At 36.6% G+C, this 20,450-nt stretch overlaps 1 protein-coding gene across 5 annotated transcripts in view; it reads right to left on the bottom strand.

The window, feature by feature from the left end:
* Positions 1–20,450, bottom strand: part of Rab6a (RAB6A, member RAS oncogene family) — a 62,708-nt gene that overhangs the window by 8,139 nt on the left and 34,119 nt on the right. For 3 of the 5 annotated variants that reach the window (XM_020176714.2, XM_074083441.1, XM_074083438.1), the window contains exons 3-6: positions 13,791–13,844; positions 12,401–12,506; positions 10,261–10,372; positions 656–749 (exon numbers count right to left, since the gene is read on the bottom strand). In XM_020176714.2, coding sequence (XP_020032303.1) covers positions 656–749; positions 10,261–10,372; positions 12,401–12,506; positions 13,791–13,844 — 366 coding nt within the window. Of the gene's footprint in view, positions 1–655; positions 750–10,260; positions 10,373–12,228; positions 12,335–12,400; positions 12,507–13,790; positions 13,845–20,450 lie in introns of all 5 variants that reach the window. The other 2 variants (XM_020176713.2, XM_074083436.1) reach the window with 1 other exon arrangement.

The following is a 20,450-nucleotide window of genomic DNA, read 5'->3' as shown; positions in this document are numbered from 1 at the left end:
AGAGGGTTGGAATCTATGAAAACACAGAAGAGAGTCATTTATCACAGTTAGAGGTAAGATGAGTGATCCCTTTCTCTGTTGATCATTCTCAATTAAAAAGTACATTGTCCATAAATCCTATAAATCCGAGACTACTACTCTGATACATATTCCCAATCAAACAAATGAGTTTTGCTGACTGGCACTGCAGAAAACAGCTTGAAAATGTGAGGTGTACCTAAATTTTACTGTCCCCTTCCTTCCTGCAACATAGTCTTTGCTGTAAACGCTGTTTAAACGTTAGCATTCTGATAAAGTAATCAGAATGTGTTTTTGGAAAAAGCAAATACTTGCTTTCATTGATTACAGAGCTGCCATCAAACTCTGAAATAAGAAAAGCTTACCTGTAAAATGAGGTAGAGATGTACTGAGAATATGGAAAGCTTAAAAGTTTGTAATCATGCCAAAGTTATTCCGTGTAATCTGAAGTTTGGCAAGTGTTTTATCTTTGTCCCCGAAACTATGCCACATTTATATTTTTCTTACCATTAGAAAACACATTGCTCTATCATGAAGCGTGGCATTGCTAACACACACACACACACACACACACACACAAAATTATTTCATGTTTTTTCAATATGGTCACATCATCTCATACTTAAAGGATACTTACCTGCTTTACATTGTATCCTGCTTTTGCACTGGTTTCAATAAACATAACATTTAGTTCTTTGGCTTTCCTCTCTCCCTCTTCAATTGATACTTGCCTGTAGAAAAAAATTTAAAAGACAAATTCTTACTTATGAAAGATGCTGCTTGGCACAGGCGGCTCACACCTATAATCTAGATACTTAGGAGGCTGAGATAATTGCGGGTCAAGGCCAGCCCAGGAATATTTCTTGAGACCCTATCTCAAAAAATTACCTGTACGATACCTTAAAAGCAACTGAGGCCAATAGGAAAAGGGGAACAAGTACTAGAGAAAAGGTTAGTTCAAGAAGAATTAACCTAGAAGGTAACACCCACGCACAGGAAATCAATGTGAGTCAATGCCCTGTACAGCTATCCTTATCTCAACCAGCAAAAACCCTTGTTCCTTCCTATTATTGCTTATACTCTCTCTCTCTACAACAAAATTAGAAATAAGGGCAAAATAGTTTCTGCTGGGTATTGAGGGGGGTGGTGAGGGAGGGGTCGGAGTGGGTGGTAAGGGAGGGGGTTGGGGGCAGGGGGGAGAAATGAACCAAGCCTTGTATGCACATATGAATAATAAAAGAAAAAGAAAAAAAAGATAACCTGTACAAGAAGAACTCTTGCTTTGCAAGCATGAAGCACTGAGTTCAAACCCCTGTCACACCAAAAAAAAATGTTAACGATTGCAAACAAAGTTCTGAAAAAAACTTTTCTTGATAAAGATGCTGGTTACGCAGGAAAGTTAATTTGAAAATTTATCAATCTGCAGTATGCTTAAAATATGTACACTTCTGGGGATGGAGGTGTGGCTCACGTGGAAGAGCACTTGCCTAGGGTGAGACCCTGGGTTCAATTGCCAGGAACACACACACACACACACACACACATATATACGGGGGTTTTAACTTGGCCTACACCTTGAACCACTCCACCAGCACCCCTCCCTTTTTTTTTTTTTTTTAGTGATGGGTTTTTTCAAGACAGGGTCTCACAAACTATTTGTCCAGACTGGCTTTGAACCATGATCCTCCTGATCTCCTGCTTCCTGAGTAGCTGGGATTACAGGTGTGAGCCACTGGCGCCCAGCTTCACCTTTAAAAACTTACAGGTTGGGGATGTGGCTCAATGGTAGAGCACTTGCCTAACTTGTACAAGGCTCTGGGTTTAATCTCCTGTACTGCCCCCCTGCCTCCAAAAAAAAAATCCCTCCACAAAACCAAAACTTACATTACCTGATTCTTTCCCTTAATATTAAATCAAGCAATTTAGCCTTTGTGATTCTAAACTTTATGTAAAATAGTTTTTATGGCTGGATAATCTGTCAATGTGCTACGGACGTTTATTCCTAAACTGTTAGAAATATAAATGTTTTCCAATTTTATACTATTGTGAAAAACACTGCTCCAAATATCTTTGTGCTTAATATTTTGTGTACTGGGGGTTATTTCCTTAGGTTGAATTGGTGGATTTCTATATATGGAACAAGTCAGTCAAAGGCAAGAATTGTAAAACCTCTTGATACAAAGTAATACTTCAACATTTCTTTCAGAGGGTATTTTATGATACAATATAATTAGCAATATGCTTCAAAAGGTGAGTTCTTCAAGTGCAAGATTATCTCCTTTATCTCGATATTCAGTACTGTGAATTTCCTAATAAGGACAGTTTCTTAGATGGCTACAGAATAATTAAAATTGCAAAATTAGCTATCAAAATCACACCACCATTAAATCTATAGATTTTATTCAGGTTCTGCCAATTTTCCTAATACTCTTTGCAGCAATGAAATACTTCTTTAAAGAAAAACTTTCTCAACTCTTTGGTTATCCTGTGGTACTTACGGGGAAGGGAGAGGAATGAGAAGGTGGAAGGTCTTAAAACATTTGGTAGCAATTATTCACTCTCGAATTTTTCTATCTTGACTATTAGAGCTTTGAGTTGGTTACTAAGTTCGACACAACCCCAGTGGTGTTGTAACAGTGTCTGTGCTTTACATATTACAGGCTCATTTTTTTTTTCTTCCCATTTTTCTACCCCATGTCCCAATCTTTCACTTCTTAGAGTGGCCCTGGTTCCTTTAAAGAGAAATGGTATTTAGAGATGATAGTCTGGGCTTATTTCTCCTGGATGAGGTCTTTTCAATAGACTTAGCTAAATAATATTAATCTTTTGAAGGCACTGGGGTTTGAACTCAGAGCCCTGCATTTGTTAAGCAAATGGTCTACCACTTGAGTCATGCCTCCAGCCTTAAAAATTTTAAAGCATTAAAAAGCCATGAATTCATATAAGTACTTGTTACTTTTATTCAGAACTATAGCTCTTACTATAGCTCTTTATTGCTCTTATATATTTCTTTCACTTTATGCAGAATGCACATAATAGTTTCAAACAAGCAACAACATGTTTACTAAAATAGAATTTTTTGCTGTTCTTTTTATCCTGGGACATAATTCTCTTTAGATGTACAGTGAGAATTACTGTGTTTTTAGACTACTTCAAATATTTCCACTTTCATTTTTAGGAATTGTTTTTATGTTACTTAATTTGGTTTTAAAATTATGCAACCTACAAAAAAAGCTATTTTAAAAGAAGTTTAGCCTCTGTGTTGCTCTCCTTAATTTGTCCCTTTCCTCATAAGTAAAGATTTTCTTTAGACTTTCCACTTTGGTTTTCTGGTTTTTGTTTTTATCTTTTTTGCGGTGCTGGGCATCAAGTCCAGGGTTTTGTGTTAGCTAGGTAAATGTTCTACCATTGAGTGACAGCTCTAACCCTTTGTTTCTTTGAGATAGGGATTTGTTATACAGCTCAGACTGGCCTCAAATTTGTGATCTTCCTGTCTCTGCCTCCTGAGCGTTGGGATTACAGTTGTAACCATGACCAGCTTATGTTTTGTTTTTAATAATATGTGTATATACACCAGGTGCAGTGGATTACAATTCCAGACCAGCTCGAGTGAGGGAAAACGTTAGAGATCCTGCCTCAACTAAAAACATGCTATGTGTGGTGGCATGTGCCTATGACCCCAGTTATGTGGGATCCCAGTTCAGGCTAGCCTGAGCAGAAAAAGTGAGCCCCTACCTGAAAAAAATAAGTAAAGCAAAAAGGGTTGGGCAAGGCTCAAGTGGTAGAGCACTGGCCTACTAAGTGAGAGATCCAGAATTCAAACCCCACCACCACCACCAAAAAAAAAGTATATACAACATACGTATCTTCCTCTTAAATTGTAGCATGTTACAAACTACTCAGTCCTTTTTCTGTAGTATATCGTAAAGATTTACTCCATGTTAATTCCACATTCCTTTTGACACTTTGCCTATTACTCCTTTGTAAGGAATAGGTAAATTTATCAAATCATTTTCCTTTTGTGGACATTTGGGTTGCTTACTTAACAGTCTTTAGATATTATAAACAGTGCTACAGCAAATACTCTTATACATACATACTTTGTATTCTTACCAATGTATCTTTTTTTTTTTTTGGTAGGACTAGGGTCTGAACTCAGGGCATTGTGCTTGTGAAGCAGGTACTCTTAGAGGCTTTACAAATATTTTAATACTTGGAAAGGCAACTACTCATCAGGACACTTAGGTGTGTTTCCCCCCTACTACTGAGGTCTGAACTTAGGGTCTTGCGCTTGTTAGGCAGGTGCTCTGCCACGAGCCACGCCCCCAGCCCTTTTACTTCAGCTATTTTAAAACAGGTTCTCATATTTATGCTGGGGCAGGTCTGATTTCATTTCCTTATTTATCTTTTGGCATAGCATGCACTGCATATCATCACATCCACCTTTTTATTGGTTGAGATGGGGTCTTGGCTTGTGAACTTTTTTGCCTGAGTTGGCCTTAAACATGATCCGCACCTGCTGAGTATCTAGGATTTTTTTTTTAAGGGCTTTTAAGAAATGGTTATTCTTGACACAAACAATTAGTCTAACTCTAGGGAAAAAAGAGCTAATAGCATTTGGTTATTGGACTGTGTTAAATTAGAAATAAACATAAATAACTTTCAAGTTTTCCTATACAAAGGCAGAATGTCTGTCTATACACTTACATCTACACTGAGTCTTTCCTTAGTTTTTTTTTTTTTTTCCTGTGGGACTAGGGTTTGAACTCAGGACTTTGTGCTTGGAAAGTAGGTGCTGTACTGCTTGAGCCACACCTCCCACCCTTTCCTTAGTATTTTAAAGTTTTCCCAGGGTAGACTTTTGGGTAGTATATGTTATAGCTGTGATTGGATTTTTTTTCTTTTTTCTGTTATATGTGAGGTCATCTTTTTGATTTTGTAACTTTAGAAGGTAGAATTTTTTTTTTTTTTGGCAGTATTGGGGTTTGAACTCAGGGCCTTGTGCTTGCTAGCCAGATGCTCTACAGCTTCAGCCACTTCACCAGTCCTTCTATATGTTGGGTATTTTTGAATAGGGTCTCACCCAGTCTGGCTAAGAACCTCAATTCTCCTGATTACAGGTGTGAGTCACTGGTACCTGGTGGGCATTCTATCTTGAACCAGTTGCAGTCAACTTTTCAACCCCACCACTCCAATATTACTACTTGTCAACACTGTTAATAACTTCCAAATTCTTCATTCTTTTTTGGCAGCGTAGGGGTTTGAACTCTGGGCCTTGCACATGCTAGGCAAGTCCCCAATTTCTAATTCCAATAGTTAAAAAGTTTTCATTTTATTTGATCTTAAAAAGCATTTTCTTTTTTTCTGCATCTCTGAAGTTTGAAGTCAGAGCCTTACACTTTGCCAGGCAGGTACTCTACCACTTACCAACAGCCCCCTCTTAAAAAGCATCTTCACAGTTAATCATTGTCTTCTCTTTGAAACATTTTGAATTATCTATAGAACATTATATCTACCTGATTTTTCTCCTACCTTGAGGCTATTTGCTTTCTGTTTATTTAACCAGTTCTCCTTATTTCTTTAACTTTTAAATTGGTGGTTTTCAACCAGGGTCAATTGTGGGACAAATTTTGGTTGCCACAATGTGTATAGGTGTGTGTGCTACCAATATCTAATAGGTATAAGTCACTGAGGTTGCTACAATGAATAGCAAAGTCCCCCATTTTGAACCAGATAGAAAGAACTATCTGGTTCAAAATGTCAATAGTGCCAAGGTTAAGAAACCTTGTTTTAAATAATTGATACTCTTAAAATGTACTCCTTAGACTTCTTCTCTATCTGCAATCACTCTCTTGGTGATCTCACGAAGTCTTATTACTTTAAACAGCATCCATGCTGGTGACTGAAACTTGTACATCTAGCCCGGCCTATTGCTCTGAACTCCAAATTCATCCATCTATCTAACGGCCATTCTAAACTTAACATGATCAAAACTGAAGTCATAATATTCGCTCCCAAATCAGTCTTTTTAGGCAGCCTTTCTCGTCTCAGTTAATGATAGTTACTCAGGTCAAAAATATGGGTATCATCCTTGACTGTTCCTTTTCTTACACTAGTACAATCCATCCATCAGTACATATTCCATTCATTGTATCAGTACATACTAACAGCTCTCCTTCAAAATAAATCTGAATTTAACCTCTTATCATCATATAAACTATCACTGTCCTGCTCCAAGTCATGACCATTTCTTGCTTGGATTATATAGCCTTAAATTAGCCTCCTCACTGATCTCCTATCTACTCTTCCTCCCTTATTTTCAAAAGAACAAAGAATGATGAATGAAAAGTAACTCCTCTACTAAAATCCTCTGATCTCATTTAGAATTTCTACTTTACCCTATGTGACTTGGCCTTCATTATCTACTTACTGTCTACTATTCTTTGCATCATCCTTTTTTGCCCAGCTGTATAGGTTTCCTTGCTATTCTTTGAATAAAGTAAGTGGGTTACTGAAGAAAGATTTTTGCATTTTCTGAGCCCTTTGCTTAGAACTTTTTTTCAGCTGTGTATTTAAGAGACGGAGGTATAGCTCAAGTGGTAGAGCTCCTGCCGAGCAAGAACATGACACCCTGAGAGTTCAAATCCCAGTACCCCAAAGAAAAAGATAGCTAAATATTTAACTTCCCCCTCTACATACTCCTTGCTTTCCTTTGCTTCTTTATTCAAAAGTTACCCATCACCTTCTCTAGAGGCCTTCCACTGACAACCTATCTAAAATTTCAAATCCACTATTGACTTTTCATGCCCCCTTTTTCCTGCATTATTTTACTCCTTAGAATGCATCACTATACCTAAGATACACTGCATTTTATTGACTTTTTCTGACATGGGGTCTCACTATGTTGTCCAGGCTAGCCAAAAACTCATGTTCTTCCTCCTCAAATAGCTGGGATTATAGAACATGTGCCATTGCCCCTCACTTATTGACTTATTTATTGTCTAGATCACTCTCTTGAATAAAAGCTTTCTGAAGCTTCTTGATGATAATTTTTGCTTTTAAGGTACTACTCGAAATGTGGTATCTGGAAAGTAACACTAGATAAATACTTCTTGAATGAATGCTCACTAGTCCAAAAGTCCCACCAATGAAGGATTATGGGCAGAAATCAGGAAGGATTTAGAATCCTGAGTATATGCATGAGGGAATCTGTAAGTTCTCTTAATAAAATAGCTGGAGGGAAGCTACGACAATCATACAAATTGTGGTTTAACTGCATCAGAATCATCTAGGAAGATCCTTTAAAATACATATTCAAAGACTCTATCCAAGACTTACTGATCCCTGTATCTAGATGTAGGACCAAAAATTTAAAAAATGAACCATGATTCTTTACAAGAACCAGGGTTTTTTCTTTCTTTTTTTAGACATGGCAGCAATCAATAAATTCTTCCCTTCTTTCTAAAGGTTATAAAGTATTTTTTTTGTGGTACCGGGATTTGAATTCAGGGCCTATACCTTGAGCCACTCTACCAGCCCTTTTTTGGGTGATTTTTTTTTTCAAGATGGGGTCTCCCAGAACTACTTGACTGGACTGGCTTTGAACCATGATCTTCCTGATCTGTGGCTCCTGAGTAGCTAGGCTTACAGATATGAGCCACATTTAGATTAAAAAAAAATGTTTTTTTGGCAGTACTAGGGTTTGAAATCTGGGCCTTGCACTTTCTAGGCAGGCTCTATTTGAGCCACACCCCCACTCCTTTTTTGCTTTTGGTTATTTTTGAGAGAGTGTCTCACATTTTTGCCAGTGCTGGCTTTGGACCATGATCTTTCTACCCACAGCCTCCAATGTAGCTGGGATCACAGGTATGTACTACAAGCCTGGCTTATCTATTGAGATGGAGTCTCCCTCATTTTTTTTTTTTTTTCCCGTGGCAGTTACTTGAGTTTGAATTCCGGGTCTCACACTTGAAAGGCAAAGCACTCTACCATTTGAGCCACTCTAACAGCCTGGCTCACTAACTTTTTCTGCCAGGGCTAGCCTCAAAGGTCAGTCCTCCAGATCTCTGCTTCCTAAGTAACTAGGGTTACAGGTATGAGCCACTGTGCTCAGCACAAGAAACATTCTCAAATTATCATCTTTACATGTTTCTATGTGACAGTAGAGATAGATGTGAGTCAGTGAGTATTTTAAATTATTATGTCAAATTGTTTCCTCCCAAAATTGTACTCAGACATTGTTAATGTAGGAAAGTTTGTATTTATTCAAACTCTTGACAATACTGCATATTATCAATCTTCTGAATCGTGGTCAATCTAACAGGTGAATATGATCTTAATGTATTCAGACTTATTAATCATTCCCTTTATGGCTTCATGATTTCATGTCATGCTTACAATAGGCCATTCTCTACTGAAATGTTCTCTTTTAATGCTTTAAAAAAATTTAAATCTTTAGCTCATTCAGAAATCATTTTAGTAAAATAAATAAGCTTTAATTCTTTTAAAATGAGTGGGTGAGAGGTATTACTATGGAAGATTTTACTGAGAAGGTGGTAATTCCATAACAGCTAAGATATATTACCTTAAAAAAATATTGCTGGGCATGGATGGTGGCTCACATCTGTAACCCTAGCCACTTGAGTGGACAGCAGTTTGAGGCCAGAGCAAAAAGTAAGCAAGGCCTCATTTCAACCAACAGCTGAACATGGTGGTATGTGCCTGTCATCTCAGCTACATGGAAAGTTTAAATAGGAGGATTGCCATCTAGGCCAGCCTGAGCAAAAACTCCATACCCTATCCCAAAAATAAGGCTGGGAGTATGGCTCAAGTAGCAGAGTGCCCTGACTCCCCATGGGAAGCCCTGAGTTCAAACCCCAGTACTGCCAAAAAAAAAAAAAAGCAAATTGAACTTAAGTTTCTAGCATTTGTGCACTCAACTGAAATATTAAGAAATAAAAGAACGGATGCTTAAAAGCATCCTCTTTAGATGACTCTGGCTATAAAGTGAAACATTCAGATACACATTTTTTTTCTACATATAAATGGAGGAATTAGATCAGGTGTGGTGGTGCATACTGTAATCCCAGCACTTGGGCAGGGGGAGGCTAAGGCAAAAGGATTGTGAGTTGAAGGCCAGCTTGGGCTAAAAAGTGAGACCCTGTCTCAAAATAAATTAAAAAAAAATTAAAGTTCAAATAAAAATGAAGTTACCTAGGAACTTTCTACTGGAGTGAATATTGTAATCTTCAAATTTTCATAATGAAGATAATAAAGTAAAGATGTACATCACAGCAATTCATGTACAAAAAGATGAGTACTCAGAAGGCTAGAGGTAGGAGAATTACAAGTTTGAGGCCAATCTAGGGTACATAGTGAGATACTGTCTCAAGAAGCCAAAACAATAAAAGAAAACATGAAATCATATTTGGAATTTACTTTTAAATTAAGGAGGATTTTTTTGCAACTTTACTATCAATTCTGTTTGTGGTGCAGTGTGCAGAGAGTAGGCTCAAGATCACCACAAACCTTTGAACATTAGACTTCACTGCAATATTTTACCTAGTAACACAAGTTCATTACCCAAATCTCAATATCCAAATCATGAATATACAAATAAACACTACAAGCTCCTACTATTAAATACTAAGGACAGGCCTATTTAAAGCAGAAAGAAAGAATATGCAGAGTATCACTTAAGAACGCTGAAAGCAGATATTCAAACCATGGGTTCTACAATGAATGTTAATATATTTTGCATCCTGTGACTTGAATATGGCTTTGATCATTTGACTAAGGTACCACAATCACACTATTCAGTTCAACTGCACACGCACAACTGTACAATTAAACACATATATATACTATCTCTGAATTATATCAAGACTACAAAAGTATGTGTATTTAATCATTATGAATAATTTCTACAGCTAAGATTTGCTTTGCTTTTTCATGTCCTTATACAAAATAAAAGTCACTTTTCCTTACGAACTGAATTTAATGTTTACACTTGTCCAGGTTCCCAAACTAAAGGAGCACATAAAACTCAAGGATTAAAATGCCTCTCTTCAAAACAATTATTTTTGGCAGTACTGGCTTTGAACTCAGGCCTCACACTTGGTAGACAGATGCTCTACCACTTTAGCCATGCGCCCCACACTCAAAACAATTTTTTAGTGAACAAAAATGACAGACTGCTTAATACAGAAATCAAAATTCCATACACACAAAATCACTTCATACCTCTTGTCAGCAAGATCTGTTTTATTTCCTACTAGCATGATGATAACATCACTTCCTCTTTCTGTTCTGACATCATCAATCCATTTTGTTGTTTGCTGGAATGAGTTAACATCTGGTATAGGAGGGTAGACAGAGAGATTAATGTTACTGAAAATGCCTCCAAGTGAAGGACACCACTCCATCCAAATACCCTGAAAGTTGGGTGGGGGATGGCACATTAAGAGCCCACTTTTAATGTGCCTACAACATAACCCCATTTTATCTGACAACTGTCAGTGATCTAAACAAATCTGAAGAAAGCAATCCTCGAGGTTTATTTTAGTTTGATTTTTTTTTGACAATAACCAAATAAGTGCAATGTACTATATAATTAGAAAAAAATAAAACACTTTGAATTGGAAGGACAGCTATGGCAGATAATATGGTGTTACATTGTCTCAATGCTTTTTTTGATCACTTACACATACCAACATGACAAAGAAAGCATTTCCCAAAGTATGTCAGCCAGTAAGTTCCAACACATCCAGAAAATCTGTAAAGCCTTTAAATAGCTTTCAACACCACTGTGTTTGCATTGCTTCCTTAGTTTGTGATCATTTTAACCTTAAGTTTATTAGTTTGGTGTACCAGATTTACTTCTAACAAAATTCTCTTTTCAAGGGTTGAATTCTAAGTAGAGGACTTTATCAGCAGCTAAAGAAATAGCTTACTAATATTTTAACCACACTTGTGGATTAAAAAAAATTTTTTTAGTGGTACTTGGTTTGAACTCAGGGCTTCACCTTACTAAGCAGGTGCTTTACCACTTGAGCCACTCAACCAGCCCACATTTGTGGAAGTTTAAAAGAAAAATACAAGTTTTGCTCGCTTAGGTTAAAGTGAACACAAACATTTTAAAGCTACAAAACTGGTCAATGCATAATAATGAACATACATTTTTTTTGTTTCTCAAAAAAAAAAAAACGAAAAACAAGTAGCAACCCAAAGTAAAGGTCTTGGCTTATACATAGCACCTATTCAAAAAAAAAAAAAAAGCAGAAAAAAGAAATCCCTGACTGCAAACTTCTAATCTTTCCATTGCAATTACTGTTTAGAAGCTGACCTCTAATTGAGCAGATACATAAAAATATTTAGTAACCAGCTCAAATCAATATATGTGTTTTTAAAGTCCAAGATGTTGTCTCACCTGGTTTTCCGATAAATTACAGATCACTCTATGGAATGACGTTAAGCGCTGCCTTACATACGTAATAAACCAATTTACAAGGACAGTTTTAATCAGAGAGCATTTTCTTGTCGGTTACTGGATGTCCATGGCAAATCTATAGTCACTTAAAAGGCCAAAGACATTATTCGGTCTTTGGGAAAAAGACCATTTTTGTTTCATTTCTCATTTTAATTTTTTCTTGGAGAAAAATTAAAGTGTGATTTTTTAGCAACAAAGTAAGTCAGTCACAGAATCAAGATATGATTCAAACAAAAATGCTTAACAGAAAACATACATTGTGTTTCTCTGTCTTCCTCTCTAGAGAGAGAATGGCTGGAAGGGGAAGTACAGAAAAGAGAGCTAGTGGAAGCTTTTAACAGCCTCAACAGAAGCCAAAGAAGATTTAGAAAACTTGGTTAGAGGTTTAAGTGTAGATTATTTTAGAGAAATCTGAGATCAAATGAATGAAAAAGTAAGTATTTCTTCAACTATAAAAATGGGACAGCACAGGAAGCCTGAAAAAAGATTTACAATTGGACCCAAAGGACAGTTTCTGCAATGAAAAACCCGGCATAGTAGAAATAAAGCACACTGGTATAAACACCAAAACAAACATTTCTGACCTGACTGGTCTGTGATAAAGCTTGCTATAAAACTTATTTTTACATGCCAGTAAGAAAAACAAGCACAAGACAAGAACATGCATGCAGCTAAACTAAAGGTTGAAAGGAGATTAGAAATGCATAATCCCCCCCACTCACTTGTGATATCATAAACAACAACTGCCACAGTGGAGTCACGAATGTAGCTAGGAATCAAGCTCCTGAACCGCTCTTGACCTGCTGTGTCCCATAATTGCAATCGAACCTAACAACAAAATCAGTCAAACAAGCAAGAAAAATAAGAAAGGTCAAGCCATTGCAACATACGTACTTGTGATATCGTAAACTACTACAGCTGCAGCAGAATCACGGATGTAACTGGGAATGAGGCTACGGAAACGTTCCTGACCCGCAGTATCCCACAGCTGCAGCCTGATCTGTGGGATGGGAAAAAATAAATAAACCCCCAAAAGAAAAACAAAAACAAAAACCCAATAACACTAGGATGAATGGAAGATGACTCATGCGAAAAGTTTGCAAGGGAGTGAAGATGAGAATAACACAAAATTCCCTTTTCAAAAAGAAGTAATATTAAAAAATTGCTTGCTCTGAAGATAAATGACTGAAAAATCTGTGAAAGATTTCATAGAATCAGAAATATGGCTTCCCTTTTTTCCCTCCCTATAAACTTATTTGAATCTTACGCCTTTAGATAACGGTTGATGTTTAAACACTAAGCATAAAAGGGAAAACAGGATAAATGTCAATGAGCAGTATATCAGGCTACTAGACATCACAGTGAAGGAATTAATGCTTTTTTGAAAGCCTCTCTGAAGCTAAAATCAGTCTCTTTCTTGGGTCTTTGAATACTGTGCTTATGTTTCCTTTATACATTTCTCCCCAGGACACTGTAGATAATGCAACAAAAAGAATATTTTTTAACAGTTTCACATAAAAATTTCTTTACTTTCACACATCTACATACTGGAAGAAAAGCCCCAAAACAAGCATCAAGTTCTCTTACCATTACAAAGCAGTTTCCAAGTTTTTACTTTTAAAGAAATGGTATGTTATATATGAAAACATAACAGAAAACATCCAAGAGAAAAAATGTACACTTTAAGAACTAAAGGTGGAGATAAATAATGTCTTCTTTTTCACACAGGTCCTGCAATAGTGTGTTTAAGTTATTCTCTGTAAAGGTGACAGGAATCTTTTCAAGAAGTAGAGGGCTGGGATCAGAATTTACAGGGAACATAAAAAGGAAGATAAAAATCCAACAAATAAATACACATAACCCTCTTTAGTAATGTTGGTATGAATCCTATTCTGACAAAGAAAATCTTGAATTCACAAACTGTGATATTCAAATGAAGTCTTTCAGAATGTCTCGAGTGGTATTCAAAAAGTCTTTGGCAGCTCTAATTTCTTCATGAAAATTTTTTATTCTCTCTTAAAACTCTATGTTGTCATTTTTTCCATGTCTAAGGACATCACGATTTTACAAAAAAACATTGCTTTCTTCTCCTTTGGATCTCACTTGGAGGTAAATCAGAATACTAAGAACAACTAACTCACTCTGTAATAACAACTTTTCTCAAGCCCTAACTTTGGTAACTTTGCCAAGTACTTTTGATGGTGACAATCACTGATAATAACTTTGATCACAGTTTTCTAACCTGGAGTGCTGCAGAGAATTGCACATTGAAAACATTACTCACTGTTCGATCCTCCAAGTACATTGTTTTTGATAAAAAGTCAATGCCAATTGTTGCCTATAAAACAAAACAAAACAAAGAAGTTAACAAACAATAATAGCTTGATAGTGACCACACGTTTAGGATGCAAGTGAGATTTATGAATATGAAAGAAATAATGAATAGATACATAACCATATTACAGTCAAGTAAGAACAAACAATATTTTTTAGTAATAATGGCTGTCTCCTATTAAGCACTTGCTCTGTGTTAGGGATTATTTTAGGCCCTTTACATGATCATATAAAAGGTACATAATGACACATTCCTAAAAGGTACCTTATTCTCAACCTGTTTTTCTCATTTTGTACACAAGACAATGAGAATTTTAGTTTGCATATTTGTTATGAATATTCAAATATATGTATTTGAACCTTAGCTTGAACAACTTAATGCTCCCCAGTCAGAATGGTGTTATTAGTCCCAACAACAATTTTATAAAATACTGCTGATATAAACTGCTAATCTGCCTAAACTTCCTCTATAATGACTTGTCAAATGTCCTGAGGCCACAGATAACCAGAGACCCAAAGTATTATGATTTTCCAAAAGTCATGTGATTCTTCCAACATAAATGCAATTAGGTAAGGAAAACAAATTTTCCTCTGTATCATACAATGATAATCACCATTCTTCTGTGGTCCAAACACATAAAATTCTGTTGTCTGGCTGCTACTTCGGCCACTAATAAAAAAGTAAAGAAAAATAAGGAAGTAAAAAGAAGCAAAGACTAGAATAAAGAAGGAAATAAGGGTCGGGTGCCAGTAGCTCACACCTGTAATCCTAACTACTTGGGAGGCTGAAATCAAGAGGACTGTGGTTTCAGGCCAGCCCAAGCAAATAGTTCACAAGACCCCATCTCTAAAATAACCAGAACAAAATAGACTGAAAGTATGGCTTAAGCGGCAGAAAGTCTGCTTTGCAAGCACAAATGCCTGAGGTCAAACCCAGTCCCAACAAAAAAATAAAATAATGCCTAAAATCTGGCTGATTAAGAACTCTTCCAACAACTTTCTTCTTTTTAAAATGAAACTGATTCATTGTAATGAAACTACATACAGAATACGAATCACGAATTACATAAAATTTCTGTGAAATAAAACCTAAGTTTCATACATACATTAAACAAAACTCAAGTATGCTGAATAATAAACTAGCAATGAGATAAGTACTCTTTAACTGTTCATTTCAGAAGTCCTTTGGTTGTGTAAGGTGAGAGAAGGAGTAGAGAACCTTCAAAAAATCACTGAAGAAGAACTCTGATAACTAAGTTGGCAGCTACCATGTATGGTCAATTCTTCATATTCAAAGACAATACTTGATATTCTTTCAAGGTATTTTTCCTATGTAGGGTGCTATATATCATCTAAAAAAATGTTTTTGGTAGTACTGGGGTTTGAATTCAGAACCTCACCCTTGCCAGACAGGTGTTTTACCAACTGAGCCATGTGCTCAATCCTTTTTGCTTTAGTTATTGTTCAGATAGTGTCTCACACTTTTCTCCTAGGGCAGCATGGGCCCAGATCCTATTTGCACTTCCTGCATAACTGAAATCAAGACACATATACCAGTATGTCTAGCTTGCTGCTTGAGATGAGGTCTCATTAACTTTTTGGCTAGTCTCAAACCTTAATCCTCCTTATCTCCACCTCCCAAGTAGCTGGAATTACAAGTATGAGCCACTCCACCTGGACTTCCAAATTTTTTTTTTTTTTTTTTTTTTTTTTTGGGTGGTGGTGGTACTGGGGTTTGATCTCAGGGCAGAGACAGAGAGAAAGAGAGAGAGAGAGAGAGAGAAGAAGAAGAAGAAGAAAAGAAAGGTCAGTTTTATATTTGTCATCTTTTCAACTACAATCTTTATGGTTTCTAGTAAAACAAGGTCCATAGATTGCAGTCAGCCATTTCTATCATAAGAATATTTAAATTTAAACTATATTCACCTTTTTTCCCTCCAAGCAACTGACTTGGAAGAAATGGATCAGCTGATCTGGAAAGTGATTCAACTTTAAAACTGTCTACTTACCTCCTTATGGTGTCAACTTGTTCTTCTATCCTCCATATTTCTTATAAGTTAACTCTAAGACTTGATAAGATTTAGACTGAACATGTTCTAGATTTGTAGGTGGTTCTGGGTATTTCACATTCTTTCACATTAATAGGCATACAACATACACTGTTAGTGTGACTAATACTCATCAGTGAGTGTGGATGACAATATGATCCACTCACTGCTATTTACTCATGACCAACTTTCCATAAGACGATTTCTTAGGATCCTGCAAATACCCACTTCTCTGTTCTCTTTACCCAATGGGCTTAACATTTATCGATAAGTCACCTTATGCCATTATAGTTACAAAAACTTAATTTTCTAATTCTGTTATTACTATAATGTTTACTAGATAGAATCTTACACAGAATTCACCAAGCAGACTTATTTGGCTACCTTGGAAGTATAGTTTGCAAAAGAAAAGGCTGCATAGACAAGTCTTTCCTTTTAATTCCTAATTTCAGAGTAAGAAGTTCATCCATTAGCTATTACTAATAGTACAAATATGATTATTTGCGGCTCTCAGAGGATTTTTCAAACCTCATGGATTGTGTTCATTTTCAAAATGGAGTCTTTTTGAAGCACAAAAGTTTTTTAATTTTGATAAAATTCAATTTACCAATTTCTTTTTTTTTTAGGGATCATGCTCTTAGTGTTGAAAGAAATATTTTTCCTAACTCAAGAGTATGAAGTTTCTGGGAGTCATGGCTCATGGCTGTAATCCTAGCTACACAGGAGGCAGAGATCAGGACGACTGTGGTTCAAAGCCAGCCTAGGCAAATAGTTTGTGAGACCCTATCTCGAAAAAGCCCATCACAAAAAAAGGGTGGAGTAGCTCAAGATGAAGGTCCTGAGTTCAAGCCCCAGCCCCACAAAAAAGAGTCTGAAGTTATTTTCCTTAAAATTTTTCTTCTAAAATTTCACTGCTTAAGCTCTGACATTTAAGATTATCTACTTTTTTTAGTGGTACTGGGATTTGAATTCTGGGTCTCACACTTGCTAGGCAAGCACTCTACAACTTGAGCCATCCCACCAGGCCTTTTGTATGTGTGCTGAGTATTTCGAGATAGGGTCTCGAGAAGTATTTGCTCCATCTTGCTTCGAATTGAGATCCTCCTGATCTCTGCCTCCTGAGTAGCCAGGATTACAGATGTGAGTCACTAGCATCCAGCTAAGATTATTTATTTTTAGATAATTATAATACATGGTATAAGGTAAAGATTTAAGTTATTATTTTCACATATGTATATCCAATTGTTCTAACATAGTGGAAAGGACTAGTGCTTTCCTTTTTTTTTTTTTTTTTCTTTTTCTTTTTCTTTTTAAGAGATGCTCTACCACTTGAGCCATGTTCCCAGAACGGTTTTGCTATTTTTCAGGTAGGGTCTCACATTTTTCCCAGAGCTTGCCTCAGACCACTATCCTCCTATCTATGGCCTCTGTGTAGCTGGGATCACAGGCACATACCACCACACCTGGCTACTGATTGGGTGGTGGGAGGGGGGGAACTCACTAACTTCTTCTCCCAGCATCGGCCTCAAACCTTGATCTTCCAGATCTCCACCTCTCAAGTAAATGGAATTATAGGCATGAGTCAATGTGCCCTTTATTTTTTTGCCTGGGATAGTCCCAGACCACAATCCTCCTACCTATACCTCCTCCATAGCTACCATGCCTGGCTTATTCTTTGAGAAACAGTCTAACTTTTTTTTTGGTGTGTGTGTGCGGGGGAGGGCTAGTCTTGATTGCAGTCCTCTCATCTCTGCCTCACAAATAGCTGGGGTTATAGGCATGAGCCACCATGCCCAGCCATAAATGTAGAATTTTGTTTCTGGACTCTCAATTCTGTTCTAGACAACACATGTATATGTATACACTCAGACATACGTATATACACACATATATGTGTATATAAATATAAATATATATATATACATATATTTATGCTAATAACACAGTTTTGAAAGCTGTAGTTTTACAGTTGTATTTTCAAAAACTAGGACACATAGTTCCTTCAACCTGATTCTTCTTTTTTGACATTGTTTTGGCTGTTGTGGTCCTTTGCATGTCCATATAAATTGTAGGATCAGCATACTGATTTCTGAACAGCCTCCTGGAATAAAGATACTATCAAGTCCTCCATATAACAATTCGAGAATTGCCACCTTACCAATATGGTCTCCAACCCATGAACCTATCTCTTCATTTGTGTGTTTTTTAATTTCTCCCAGCAATGACACTATTAAATTTGTTCCTAAGTATTTAATTTTTTTGTCATGGTGCTATGAATGGAACCTTTTTCTTAACTTCATTTTCAAATGTATATTGGTAGTATACAAAAGTATTTCTGGTTTTCTGATAGTCCTGAGGTTTGAACTCAGGGGAGCACTTATTAGATAGGCACTCTTATCAGTTGAGTCACACTGCCAGCTCAAAGATTTTATTTATGTTTGTACGTATGTACTTATTTTGGCAACACTGGAGTTTAAACACAGGGCCTGTACTTACTAGGCAATTGCTTCAATCACTTAGCCAAACCTCCAGGCCCTGAAATACAAATGGTTTCTGCATAGTGATTTGTGTGTGTTATTAGGGTTTGAATTCACTCTTACCAAGCACGTACTCTGCCACTTAAGCCACACCTCCAACTAACCCTGTTTAGTGATCTTGTATCCTGCAATCTTACTGAACTCAAGTATTCTCTATTTAAATTTGAACTCAGGGCCTATGCTAGCTAAACAGGTGTGTTACCACCTGACCTACTCCACCAGTCACAGTATTCTTTATTGAAAAAATCGATTCCTTAGAATTTTCTAATATATAAGATAATGCCATCAGAGAATGAAGACAGTTTTACTTTTCCTTTACAACCTAGATGTTTTTAATTTGAAGTGGCAAGAGAAGACATCATTTCCTTATTTCTGATGTTGGCGGGGAAGCATTCAGTCTTTCACCATTAAATATGGTGTTGGCTTTTGGCTGTAGAATTTGACAGGTAACTTATTACATTAAGAGACTTTCTATTTGTTTTCTTTTCTTTTTTTGTTTTCTGACAGTTTTAAAGTATAATACATTTTGTCAAATATTTTTTCTACTTTTACTTTGAACTTCATTGTACTAATATTACAAGGACTAATTTTTAATGTTGTATTAGTCTACCTGAATTGCCATTACATAATATCAGAAAGTGGATGAAATAACAGTAATTTATTTTCTTAAAGTTCTGGAGGGTGGAAGTCCATGATCAAGGTTCCAGCCAATTCTGGTGAGGTTACCTGAATACAAGCACAGCAATACTGTAATGTAACAGACATCTCAGTTATCTGAGTGACACCGAAGTTATCACAAATGAGGTGTCTATTAAATGAATAACAGGCAGATAGCATATACACCAGGGATACAAAGGACAAAGGAATGACACACATCTTAGACTGGACAGAACAAGATGGCAAGAGACTTCAACACGCTACTTAGAATGGCGAGGTAAAACTTATGGATTGATTGCTTTTGAGATTTTCCACTTAATATTTTCAGGCTTATTATAGGTAACTGAAACCATAGATAATGGGGACTGCCTTAGCCTTTTTTTTCTTTTTTTTTGGCAGTATTGAGGTTTTGAACTCAGGGCTTTGCACTTTTTAGGCAGGCACTCAACCTTTGGAGCCACACCTCCTGCCCAATGGGGGACTGACTACCTTATACCATTACTAAATATAAACTACAGAATGGTTGCTCTGAAGAACAGCATGCAAAACAGCAATTCAAAAGCATTTCAAAGGACTGAGAGTGGGGGTTGGTCAGTGGTACAGTGCTTGCCTAGCATGTGCAAGGCCCTCATTCCCTCAAACTGCAGAGGAATTAAAAAAAAAAAAAAAGAAAAGAAAGTGATTTCAAAAACAGAAAATGATATCCCCTGAATACTTTTCATTTTATCTTCACTGGTAAATATTCACTGGTAAATATTTATGAACTTAAACATTAAAGTATATTCACTGATGTGCACAGGAAACAAAGGAATGAAAGTAAATTTTATACTATGTAATAGTCATAGAGGGTAACTTCTTTCTCCTTTAAAAATGGCAAAATGAGGTGGCGTGGCAGTGGCTCAAGTGATAGGGTGCCTGCATAGCAAGCCCAGCAAGCATGAGGCCCTGAGTTCAAGCTCTAGTACCACCAAAATAAATAAATAAATAAATAAATAAATGGTAAAATGAAGCTGAGTGTGGGAGCTCACACCTGTAATTCTAGCTATTCTGGAGGCTGAGATGGGAAGATCATGGTTAGAGGTCATCCTGGGCAAAAAGTTATATAGACCTCATCACAACCAATATAAAACTGGGTGTGCTGGTACATACCTGTCATCCCAGTTACGTAGGATGGGTAAATAAGAGGGTCATAGTCCAGGCCTGGCTAGGTATAAACCTGAGACCCTATTTGAAAAACATCTAAAAGCAAAAAGAGCAGGAGCATGGCTCAAGTGGTAGAGTACCTGCCTAGAAAGTTGGCAAGGCCAAAAGCAGAAGGAAAAAAAAAAAAAGCAAATTGGGGCTAGGAATGCAGTTCAGTGGAAGAGC

This window comes from Castor canadensis, chromosome 1 (genome assembly GCF_047511655.1).
Source record: "Castor canadensis chromosome 1, mCasCan1.hap1v2, whole genome shotgun sequence".
Taxonomy (NCBI): Eukaryota; Metazoa; Chordata; class Mammalia; order Rodentia; family Castoridae; genus Castor; species Castor canadensis.
The sequence above is the reverse complement of the archived record's forward strand: the minus strand, read 5'-3'. Positions and strand labels throughout refer to the sequence as shown.